Here is a 12968-nt window from a genome sequence, read left to right on the forward strand (position 1 = left end):
GTTTTCTCCTATATGCAGCATTCCACTCTATACAGGTTCATCAACATGAATTGATGTTACCCTCCTAAACCCATGCCTTTACCAGCCATCTACCACCCAAACTCAGTTCTCATTCAAAACGGTACTCCATCCGTGCCCCTCATGGGTACAGTTAGTGGGCAGTTTCATGGGAATTATGTGACTGTTGAGGGACACGGAGCTGGCCAGCATAAAAGGCATGATGTTGCTGTCAATAGTTGAGCCATTGAGGCTGGCTTGTAGGACAAACTTGGCCATCAGGATGAGCTGCCCTAGTGCATCCCTTGGTGTCCCTTCCACTCTGACCTGGAGGCCACTGGAGGAGAAGGGGGAATGTAAGGGACTTTATTTTTTAGGGTCCCACTATCCTGATCTACCTCTGGGCTTATTCTCAGCTTATATGCTTTTCATCTGTCAATAGTTTGTATATTTTGAGAAAGATTACTCTGTCTCTTTAGTTATTATCTGAATGTTAGCCTAGCCAGAGATCTCTGAGGCTGGTCTCCTGAGACGAGGATGATGTCTTATTGATCAGTTGGGAGCCCCTTGGAAATAAGGTTCTGACTTCTTTCCTTATATCCTCCTTGGCTCCCCCCACTTAGTGTTTATTGCAGAGTGGAGAGAGAGCACTGTGCTGAGGGCATCTTCTGGCTCTAGTTCTGCTCTCAGGATGGCCGAGCCTCTTAGAAGGACTTGCCTGGGCTGAGGTGGCCACAGAGTCTATCCCATTCCTATATCCTCTGACAGCACCCATGGAGACTGAGCTAGGATCCTTCACAGATGTGAACACCTTCAAAGGCCAGGGGCACTGGAAGCCCAGCAGCATCTAGAATAGTCAAACCTTCAATAATCTTATCATTTTTGCAGAATAAATATGTGGCTAGGGAAGAGAGGAAAGTTTGGAGGAGAATTACACTAATTAAACGTAATCACTTGGAGGGTGAAGAAATACACTTCCTGAATGTGTAAAGCAGGCTCTGCCCCAAAATTAGCTCTTCACAGTTTGTATTATTGTTGAGGCTGTGAGATTCTAGGCCCAGCAGGTGAATATAGCCACCTAAGAGAGCCATCTGTTTACCCGTCTTTGTCTGAGTCATCCTCTCAATTAACCAATAAATGCATAGGATCACTATTCGATATTCAGTATTTTACTAGATATAGTGTGACTTTTGAGAAATGTGTGGCATGTTTTCTCTTTGCTTCCTCCAGATTTTACCCCTTTTCTTTCCTTTTTTGAGGAAACTTTATACTGTTTTCCATAATGGCTGTACCAATTTACATTCCCACTAAGAGTGTACAAAAGTTCACTTTTCTCTACATCTTTACTTACCCCTGTTATCGTTTGTCTTTTTGATGATAGCCATTCTAACAGGTGTGAGATAATATCTCATTATGGTTCTGATTTGCATTTATTTCCCTTATGATTAGTGATGTAGAACACATTTTATATAGCATTAGGCCATTTGTATGTCTTTTGTCCATTTTTTAATGGAGTTATTGGGTTTTTTTTTTTTTTTTTTTTTTTGAGACAGAGTCTCACTTTGTTGCCAGGCTAGAGTGAGTGCCGTGGCTTCAGCCTAGCTCACAGAAACCTCAAACTCCTGGGCTCAGGCGATCCTCCTGCCTCAGCCTCCCGAGTAGCTGGGACTACAGGCATGTGCCACCATGCCCGGCTAATTTTTTCTATATATATTAGTTGGCCAATTAGTTTCTTTCTATTTATAGTAGAGACGGGGTCTCGCTCTTGCTCAGGCTGGTTTCGAACACCTGACCTCGAGCAATCCGCCCGTCTCGGCCTCCCAGAGTGCTAGCATTACAGGCGTGAGCCACAACGCCCGGCCATTGGGGGTTTTTTTGGTATGGAGTTGAATGAGTTCCTTATATATTACCCCCTTATCAGATGTATGATTTGAAAATATCTTTTCCCGTTCTGTAGATTGCCTTTTTACTGTTGATTATTTTCTTTGCTTTGCAGAAGGCTTTTAGTTTGATGTGGTCCTACTTGCTTATTTGTTTTTGTTGCCTGTGCTTTTTGTGTCATGACAAAATTATTGTTGCCAAGACCAGTGGCAAGAAAGTTTTTCCCTATTTTTCTCTCTAGTAGTTTTATAATTTCTGGTTTTACACTAAGTCTTTGATCCATTTCTTTCTTGAGATTGCTTTGGCTATTTGGGGTCTTTTATGATTCCATGTTGATTTTAGAATTTTTTTCTCTTTCTGTAAGAAATACCATTGGGATTTTGATAGGGATTACATTGGATTTGTAGATATCTTTGGGTAGTGTGAACATTTCTAACAACATTAATTCTTCCAATCCATGAACATGGGATGTCTATCCATTTGTCTTTGTCTTCTTAATTTCCTTCATCAATGTTTTATATTTTTCAGTGTACAAATCTTTTTCCTCATTAGTTACCTTTATTATTATTTTATTCTTTTTGTTGCTGTATAAATGGGATTGTTTTCTTTCTACAAAAATGGTAGGAAAGGACTTATCTTAACACAATAAAAGCCACTATGAAAAGCCCACACAAACATCATAATCAATGGTAAAAACTTAAAACTTTTCCTCTAAGATCTGGGACAAGGTAAGGATGCCCCCTGTCACCACTGCATTCAACATAGTACTGGAAGTCCTAGCCAGAACAATTAGATAAGAAAAAGAAATAAAAGGCATCTGAATTGGAAAGGAAGAAATAAAATTATCTATTTGCAGAGAACATAATGATACTTGTAGAAAACCATAAATATTCAACAAAAAATGTTCAAATAAACAAATTTATTAAAGTTGTAGGATACAAGATAAACATAAAAAAATAAGTGACATTGCTATACACTAACAGCGAACTATTCAAAAGGGGACTTATGCATGAGTTTTAAAAAGGCGTGAACTATGGCCCCTGGGTTCCTTGACAGTGTCAATACCTACACCAATTTATCTAATCTCTATTTTTAACTTACAGTGGACAATTTGATTCTATTCCAATTGTTACATTCAATGACTTCAAATCAGAGCTATATCCCATCCTGATTTCTGATTACACGAAACTCATTTTACATTTTCTGAAATTCTCCTGTCCTTGGTATGAATACACAAAGAGGAGAGTTGCAATTTCTAAGAAGTCTTGTAAGTCTCATCAGTGTAGTAACTTGTGTTCATTTCTGTGTGCAAAACATAGGCTTCACGTTGTTTTGTAAGATCCTGGCCTGTCTATGGATATTTATCTTTAGGGATCCTAGCTTTTCAGCTTTGAGAAAGGTGTTTATAGAGGGTATTCCCTTACTCAATAGAAAAACATTCTCTCTTAATCCTAACATATTGTTAGGGTTTTAGGAGGTTAAGAAATTGCATTCCTTTTTTCTTATATGAATTCTGAACAGATAGAAAGACAAAGGGGTAAGATAGAGGGAGAGGGAAATTTCTAGCAATGATACTTACACAGCTGATAGAGAATATAGCTGAGATACATGAATACAATAGGAGTCCCAGTGCTACAACCTAAAATTAGACTTACCTAACCATTCGGAATAAAAGAGTGAAGCATTCCCTTATATTTTCTATTAAAAACATAAAATGCAAAAAGGGACAGTCTTCAAAGGGTTTTGGAGAACTAAACAGGTATCACATTTTCTCCTCCTTCAATTAAGTTTATCTTCTGCTAGCGTCTTTTAGTCTTTAGTGTAACTTGATTAAGAAAAATAGACAAATGTCAAGTAAATTTCATCTCTTCTTAATTATAAAATGGAAACAAACAAAAAACATAACATGGCAATGCAAACTTGCTTAAGAGGAGGATATCTGACTCTATGCCACTACCTTGGATGTGCTCAGCAGCTTCCATCTTCAATTATAAGAAGTATAAATGGCACTGAGTAGATTAGACCCTGAAGGACCAAATAAGTTGCTTATGCAATTTCTCTGAGCAGTCTTTTTTCAACCAACACCTATGACCTGAAAGGGATTTCTCTATCAATAATTGACTGAGGGAGCAATGGATATTTCACCTGGCTTACTCATGGCTCTGTTGATCTCGATCTATTGGTACCAATTATACCAATATATCTCAGAGGGATGCCCTGAAGGGAAGAGAATGAGATTCTTCTCAAGAGACAGAGTTCAACCAACCTATTTGGTTGTTCTTTCCCGAGGGTTTTGATTTGTATGAATTTCTTTGGAGTGGCTATTACTCTGTTCTAATAGACACTCGGCAGGGGCAAGATGGGGGGGAATGGGCAAGAGCTCTTTGGGGAAGAATTACGTAATATGGTAGAATTTTTCAGGGTCAGTTTAGAGCAAGAGAATTATTACATACCCTAAGAATTCTCACCAAAATGCTCTCATATTGGACGATTTTAATAATCAGACAGACAGGATGGTCTGCTCTGAAGTTTTTCTGAATGCTTGTGTGATGGGTTCATAAACAAAGTGAGCAGTGGGGCCAGATGGAGCCTACGTATGGGCTGAATAGCATGGACTTCTCATGAGTCTGTCCTGGCTAACACCCCTGTTAGACACCCAATTTGCCAGTGTCAATAACCAACCTCAGCCCAATCTAGCACGAGTGCTCCTGTATCCAAGACCTCCCACCACCAGGTGGTGGTAGATGGGCCCCTTCCATCATGGAGGGAGAAGCTTTTGTCATCATTAAAAATGACATATTCTGGATTTGAAGTTTCTTTTCCTTGCCATCGTCACTGTCCTAGCACCACATTCCTTGAATTACCTGAATGCCTTTTGTATTCCACAAAAAAAGAATGTATTTTTTTCCAAGCAAGGAAGTCACCTCAGTGCTAGTGGGGGGCCCCATGGAGAGTACTGACACCCATGGAAATTCAGCGGCCTTACCATATGCACCACTGCCTAGAATCAGCTGGCCTTATACAATATCAGGACGACCTATTGAAATCTTAGTGCCAGCTCAAGCTGGGAGACATCTTCAGAGGCTGAGGTGATCCTCTGAAAAATTAGCTCAAAACTACTTGTTTCTCCCTGAAAGAAAAGTTTAGTTAATAAAATATGTGACTGCAAAGTTCTCATGATTGCACTTAATAATTCATACATAATTCTCACTACCAGGGCTGTGAGACTCCAATAGTGCCTTTGTAGCAGGCATGGGTTGAACTCTTTAAAACTGTTCTTATTTTTGTTTTTTTTTTAACCCTAAGTCAACTGGCCAAAGGAAACTCCTCATGAAAACTATCCATTAAAATTCCCAGATGGTAGCTGAGGCAGCAGAGATAAGATGAAAAGAGAACGAAGGAAGAAAGGAAAATGCTAGAGTGAGGAAGTAGAGTTCCTAGACTACTGGCATAATATAGAGGGCAAACATGTATTAGGAAAGTCTGTCCTGGATTCCCTGTTTATCCGCTAGGTCATAAATCCCAATACTTTTTTTTTTCCAGAATTTTACAGGCGTACACACATTTTGGTTACATAATTTGCTTTTGTATGGTTTGAGTCAAAATTATAAGTGTGCCCTTCAGCCAGTTAGTGTGCACTGTACCCCTTAGTTGTGAATTTAACCATCCCCTCCCTCTCTCCCACCTACTTGACTTCCGTTGAGTTTTACTTCCATTTGTGCACTTGCTGATTGATTACTATTGAGTACATGTGGTGTTTGTTTTTAGCTTTGTGCTAACTTCTCGTGTCTCAAGTAAACATCCAGAATCCTGCAAAATTAATGACCAGAATCTATCTATGAGATAGTTGAGGGCTTTCCCTCACCTTTCCCCTTACCTATACTTTTGTTTAGTCACTCTTTGTCAGACTTCCTTTTACTTACCCAAAGCACCTGGTGTCTAATTTGGTGTGTTTGGTAAGGGTTTTGGTGCCCCAAATGGCTATGGAGTGGCCTGTTTTCAGTAAGTCAATTATCAATTCGTTAGAGACAACATAATCCCTACTTCATAAACTTCAACAGCTTAAGGAAGTTTGAGTCTTTCATCCTCATCTATAGAGTTAGAAGTGTTGCTATGAATAGTCACAGTGAAGATATGTACACATAGCTGCTCAGGCACCCTTTCTGTTTAGCAGAAGTAAGACGGGTGAGCGTGGCACAATTCGAGGAGTCAATTTGGATTTAATTCTGAGGCTAGACATTGGAAATGCTGTGCCACATGGTCCAGAACTCCTGCCTCAGTTGTTTTGTATTACCTTTTCGATCCAGTGTCTATAGTTAGAGAGTTTGGCATAGATGCCAACATCAGCTCTCAAAATACATCCATCTGCAAAAGACATGATTCCCTGAAGGATCCCGTTGCAGACTGCCAAGGCAGCTGAGACTTCCTGCCAGAGAAAAGGAAACCGGAAACTGGGTTATTTTTCTGGCAAGACAAAAGGAAGAAAATGGGGAAATGAAGGCATTGAGAATATGTTACCCTGCAGGGCTGCCTCCTTCCTGGCACGATGCCCACACACAGCATGTTTTCCCTGATGTTGTGGGTTTTGTAGGCATCACGACATTCATTTTGGGAGATTACAGAGATTTCCACAGTTTGCAGTAAGTCAGGCTCCTTGGCTAAAGAAAAGAGAAAAGTGAAACTTTAAGTGTTATCTTAAGTATCAAGTCTTTTTTTTCTTTATCTCTCTCTCATTTTTTTTTTTTTTAGACAGAGTCTCACTGTGTTGCCTGGGCTAGAGTGTCGTGGCATCAGCCTAGCTCACAGCAACCTCAAACTCCTGGGCTCAAGCGATCCTCCTGCCTCAGCCTCCTGAGTAGCTGGGACCACAGACAGGCATGCGCCACTGTGCCTGGCTAATTTTTTCTATATTTAGTTGTTTGGCTAATTTCTTTCTATTTATAGTAGAGACAGGATCTCACTCTTGCTCAGGCTGGTCTCGAACTCCTGAGCTCAAGCAATCCTCCCGCCTCGGGCTCCCAGAGTGCTCTGATTACAGGTGTGAGCCACCATGGCCAGCTTATTATTTTTTTTAAAATTTTATTTAGATTTAAGAAAATAGAGGCTCCAAGGTGAAATGACCTGGGGTCATACAGCAAATTAGTGTTAAAATGCAAATGTTTTCTTTCCACTAAAACCACTTCTATCATATACGGAAGTAAAGATGATACAAAGATAGAGCGAGTAAAACAAAATAAAATAAACCTTTGAAGGACTCCTTTGGTGAGATACAAGGAAAAGGAAAGGAGAGGGAAAAGGATAAATAAAGAGGTTAGAAGAAAGCCTCAGTGGGCAGAATTGCAAAAGCCAAGAGTAGAGAAGGCAGAGAAGCATGCCTGATTCTGACAGAAGAATGTTGTCTTGAAGTCAACAGACATCACACGTATCTTGCACTCACACATATCACATATGTTGTAGCTCCAGGTGGAGACATTGCACATGGTGTTCACAGGGACAGCTTCGTAGGGCAGGTCAACCACTTTCACATAGTCATTGAGTTCAACTTCTGTTTGCAGCTTGATTAACATGATGTCATACTCAATAGAAGTGACTGAGAAGTGTGGATGGTAAATCAGCTTCTCATAATCCAACACCTGCAGGTGCCTTTCACCGAGGTCTGATGGGATTGTAGCCCCAAATATCAACCGAAGCTTTCTGGAACAATATGGACATTTATGAGCAGATTTAACATGGGGATGGCTTCTCCATGCTCACGGGCCTGTATTATCCCTTCCCAAAGACTTTTTAGTCTACCCCTGAACATGCTCCAAAGATTTTCCTAATCCATTTAATTGGGGGATGGTCCCAGGCAGGGGTTAAGGTCTGTGCCCAATCTGAGAAGCTGAAGAGTAAAGTGGCTTTGGGGGCTCGTTACTCACGGTAAGTTGCAGTGTGCGGCTGTGACCACCCACAGCGGGTGGATCAGGGCTCCGGCGCAGGGCAAGTAATCGGATTTCAGGAAGACCAAATAGGGGGGAGTGTCGGCAACTACGTAATCTGGATTAAAGGCCAAAACAACTGAAAAGGAAGGCATGGACAAGAAATTCTGAGGTTTTTCAGTCAGTCGTCTTTAGAAAAACTAAAGTCAAGTCATTTAATATGGTCCAAGTTTCCCCTGTCCTTTTCTCCAGCACCTTTGTCTGTAAACTAAATCTATAAAATGACGTTGTTTTAAAACATGAAGAAAAATGATAAATGGTAGAAATGATAAATGGTATCTGTTTCAAAAAGTAAAAGGTATTTGCCTTTCAAATGGTCAATAAGTATTCTTTTAATTAAAATATAAACTTTTTAAAATGCATTCCACAATGCAACGGGTTCTATGTTAAATCAATTCTTCTTCTTCTTCTTCTTCTTCTTCTTCTTCTTCTTCTTCTTCTTCTTCTTCTTCTTCTTCTTCTTCTTCTTCTTCTTCTTCTTCTTCTTCTTCTTCTTTTTTCTTTTTACTATTTTTGCCAATTTTAGAATGCTTTGACAAATTTTATCTTTTTGTTCTACAACAGTGCACAGCAGAATGATATAAATGCCATTACAAGAAAAGACCAAATGCTAACATAGTCTGAGGAGGAGGGAAACCATTCATTCACTCAACAACAACAACAACAACAAAAAACCACATTGAGCATCTGGTATAAGACAGGCTCTGTTGTAGGGACTTTGGGCTATATAGTGAACAAAACAGGTATCTCTGTTCTCATATGTTCCAGTGAGTGGAGATGTTCCACAATAATTAACACAATACACAATTAAGCTATATAGTGTGCTTGATGGCGATCAGTGTAATGGGGAAAAAGAAGGAAGTAGAGGGACAGGTATTGCCAGGATGTGTGCGCACACGTGTGCCGTGGGGCCCGTGCAGTCTCACATCAGTAGTCGGAGTAAAGCTCACAGGCGATGCTGAACAATAGCATGAAGTCAGGGAAGTTCAGCAGTCAGGTGTCTGGGGTAAGGGGTCCCAGGTGGAGGAAACAGTTGGAGCGAGAGTCCTAAGGCCTGTTGAAGTCGCATCTCAGAGGCCAGGTGGCTGACCTTGTGTGAGTGAAAGGGAGCAGAGCAGGACAAGGGGCCACCGAGGTCATGGAGGGTTTTGTAGAGCATTGTAAGAACTCGGACTTGTCTTCGGAATATGATGTGGAATGACTTCAGGGTTTCGTACTAAGGAATGAGAACGGTTTCCTCCCAGAGAACCTGCAGAACGTAGAAAAATCAAAGCAGAGGGAGGGGCCTGTTAGGAGATTCATTTGATAATCCAGGCAAGAGATGATGGCTTGGGCCACAGTGAGCACTAGAGGTGGTGAGATGTGATTGTATCTGGGATAAACTTAGAAGATAAAAGCCAGAAAGATTTTCCTCAGAGAATGAATGTAGGGTGTGAGAGAAAGGGGGTTTATGACTAATTCCAAAGTTTTGCTGAGTAACCAGAACCATGCTGGAGATACCTAACTCTCCAACACGCAGCCGTGCCTCCTGTTGTGCAGAACATCATCAGACAGGAGTGGGGCCAGGATGGGGGTGTCCATGTCCATGCCTCCCCCCAAACCACACAAGCACTCCTCCTGAGGTGGGGCAGGCAGGCACTGTCACAGGAGGAAACATGGCAGGGACGGTGGCAGTGGTGAGGGACAGAGAACCAACCCTACCAGGTATGGTGCCTCTTGCCTTCACCCATCTTTCATGCTTCCTGGGGCTTCTCTTTGGCAAGGAAAGAAACAAACACACAGACACTCACCGGGCAGGTTCAGGAGAGCCCAGAGGGGGATGAACTTCATGATGACATTGGAAGTCTTTTCAAGGGGTAATGTTCAGCTCAGAATTTCTGGAAAACACGGAGAGGAGAGTGGGAAAAGGACTAAGTAGGATAAGGTGGTGGAAAAAGGTATCATTTGAATTCTATCAGTGCCAGGGTTCAGTTTTAGAAAAGGTGCCTATCAGCTCAGCTGTCAGAGGGATCAGAAGAGAGGTCAGGGGACTCTGTCCCTGACACTGTAGAAAATGAATCTGGAATTCCGAATTCTGCCCTCACTCCTCAGGGAAGGAAATACCCAACCTGAGAGAAGCATAAGTTTACAATGTCTCTGCAGCCCCCTCCTCTCTGGTCTCCTGTGTGTCAAGCTCTGAAGGCAGGTCCCCTCTCTGAGCTCTGTGTAGGCTACTGCCCCTCCTGTCTGTGTGATGCAAACCCTCACTTGTGTGATGCTGGTGTTTTTCTCCACTGGACATAATCCAACCCTCTGCCTGACACCGAACCCCTCTTTGAAATACATTAGTCATTTCCTTCATGTCACCTTGCATCCATTTGTTCATTGAACCAACCAACAAATAATTTATATCCTGTGTCTAACTTGCCTAGGACCTGTAATTGCTGGGGGGGGGGATGCCTGAATTAAAGGACATCATTCCTTCCTTCAAAGAGCTAGTGGGAATGATAGGTATTTAAGCTGACAGTTACAAAACGAAGTATTCAAGGTATGCCACACACTAGGTGAAAATATTTGCAAAACACATATCTGCTAAGGAATTTATATATCAGGAAATATAAAACTCAACAATAAGAAAATGAATGACGCAACTTTATAAGTGGGCCAAAGACCTGCACGGATACCTTACCAAATGTTTTAGTCTGCTTGGGCTTCCATAAAAAAATACCACAGTCTGTGTGGCTTAAGCAACAGATATCTATTTTCTCACAGTTCTGCAGATTAGATTCCATGATCAAAGCATTGGTAAACTCAGTTTCTGGTAAGGGTTCTCTTCCTGACATGTAAAACTCTCTTACTTCTTGTGTCCACACATGGCCTTTCCTCCGCACACGCACAGAGAAAGAGAGGGAGACTGATCTCTCTGGAGTCGCCTTATAAGGACACTAATCCTATCAGATCAAGGGCCCACTCTTCTAAACACATTTAACCTTAATGACTTTGTTAAAGGCCCTATCTCCTAATATAATCACATTGGGGTTTAGATTTTCAAAGACATGAATTTTGCAAAGGGGGTGGGGGACGATTCAGTCTATAACACCAGGGAAGATGTACAGATGGCAAATAGCATGTGGAAAGATTTTCAATATAATACGTCATTTGGGAATTATAAGTTAAAACAACGGCGAGATGCCACTATACACCTAGCAGAATGGCTAAAATCCAAAACGCTGACAACCACAGATGCCGTCAAGGATGTGGAGCATCAGGAACTGATGCGGGGGGGGGGGATTTATTGCTAATGGGAGTGCAAAATGGTACAGTCGCTTTATAAAGTAGTTTGGAAGTTTCTTACAAAGCTAAACATAGCCTTACCATATGGTCCAGCAGTCAGACTGGTATTTACCCAAATGAGTTGAAAACATATGCCCACAAAAAAACCCCAAACCTACACATTAATGTTTATAGCAGCTTTATTCATAATTGCTAAATCTTGGGGGAAACCAAGATGTCCTTCAGTAGGTAAATGGATAAACAAAGTATGATGGATCCATATAATGAAATACTATTCAGAGATTTTAAGATTTAAAAAAAAATGAGCCATCAAGTCATGAAAAGACATGGAGAAAACTTAAATACATATTGCTAAGCAAAAGTACCTAGTCTGAAAATATTATATACTCTATAATTCCAATTATATTGCATTGCGGATAAGACAAAACTATAGAGATAGTAAAATGACCAGTGATTGATTGCCAGGATTTGGGGAGGAGAGAGGGATGAATAGGTGGAGCCCAGGGGATTTTGACGGCAGTAAAACTATTTTATATGATACTGGAAGGGTGGACACATGACATTATGCATTTGTTAAAACCCACAAAATTGTATAACATAAAGAGTAAACGCTAGTATAAACTGTGGACATTAGCTGATAATAACATGCCAATACCGGTTCATCAATTGCAACAAACGCACCATGCTTCTGCAAAGTGTTAGCTAAAAATAGATTTCTCAGTGGTGGAATTGAAGTGGTGGGCACGCTGGGGTGCACTGTAAAATACTTTCAGCTTTGTTGCATGCTTGAAAGTTTTCATAATAATATGTTGGGGGTAAAAATAAAAAATTGAAGTATGTGCCTTAGGGTTCAAGATGCTTTTCAGTGTACACTGTGTGGAAGAAAGGAGTACCCAGGCATTACCCTTGACCCGGGGCTTAGATGCAAGGAGGGAGCTCTTGTGGGGTTAACAGGAGAGAATAAAATAATCCAAGGAGAGGGAAGGGCTTCAGTCACAACAGGAAGACACACAAGGACATAGGGTGTTTGTGGAACTACACGCAAATGCAGGTGGGGAGTGTTAGGAGCTAGGTGAAAAGGTAAGAGGAATCCAGTAAGGAAGGCTCATCCTATAAGCCTTGTGTAGGTCAGACTCACTAAGTCTTCACCAGGTAGGAGGTAAGGAGCCAAGAATTCTGTTATTTGACAAAAACCCATTGAGTGTTATGGGGACAGACCATATGCCATATGTCTCTGCCCTATGTAATCGGCCTCCCTTGAATGCGGCAGGACTCTGACTTGCTTCTAACGAATAGAATGTGGCCAAGAGGATGTGATGGGGTGTCACCTACATGATTATGTTAGTATATAACAGCAAGTTCTCTCTTTCGCTCGCTCGCTCTCTTTCTCTCTCTTGCTAGCATGCACAGGAGAGATTCTCGCTGCTGGGTTGATGAGGTAGCAGGTGTGTTGAGCAGGCCCAGGTGTTGGCAGCCTCTGTGACCAAAGACAGTCTGAGGACCTGAGAGCAGCTTTCAGCTGACAGCAAGCAAAAAGCCAGGCCCTGTACCACGCAAACACAAGGAGATGGATTCTGCCAACAACCTGAGTGCGTGCAGGAACAGATTCTGCCCTTGCAGCCTTATTAGACTCTAAGGAGGGGACCCAGTTAAGTTCTGCCTGGACTCTTGATCCATGGAAACCGTGAAATGATAAATGTGTGCTGTTTGAAGCCATTAAATTTGTGGGGACATTTTTACACAGCAATAGAAAACTAACACCACTGACTTGGATGGCGTAGGATTGTCAGTAAGTGCCGAAGACACAAATCAAGAATTACAAGAAGGGATCAGCTGAGC

The 12968-nt window shown here is 41.5% G+C and overlaps 1 protein-coding gene across 2 annotated transcripts; it reads right to left on the bottom strand.

The window, feature by feature from the left end:
• Positions 1-6078: 6078 nt before the first annotated feature.
• Positions 6079-10075, bottom strand: LOC105873272 (serine protease 58-like). Of its 2 annotated transcripts, none has more exons than XM_012768065.2 (6): positions 9965-10075; positions 9647-9733; positions 7797-7935; positions 7316-7572; positions 6397-6536; positions 6079-6304 (listed from the first exon to the last, which is right to left on the bottom strand). In XM_012768065.2, the coding sequence occupies exons 2-6, from the start codon at positions 9684-9686 to the stop codon at positions 6155-6157; spliced, it is 726 nt and encodes a 241-aa protein (XP_012623519.1). In that variant the 5' UTR covers positions 9687-9733; positions 9965-10075; the 3' UTR covers positions 6079-6154. The 2 variants fall into 2 exon arrangements, with proteins under 2 accessions (XP_012623519.1, XP_012623520.1); XM_012768066.2 differs by having other exon boundaries at positions 9986-10062.
• Between the last annotated feature and the right edge of the window lie 2893 nt (positions 10076-12968).

Source organism: Microcebus murinus, chromosome 9, assembly GCF_040939455.1.
Source record: "Microcebus murinus isolate Inina chromosome 9, M.murinus_Inina_mat1.0, whole genome shotgun sequence".
In the NCBI taxonomy this organism is placed as follows: domain Eukaryota; kingdom Metazoa; phylum Chordata; class Mammalia; order Primates; family Cheirogaleidae; genus Microcebus; species Microcebus murinus.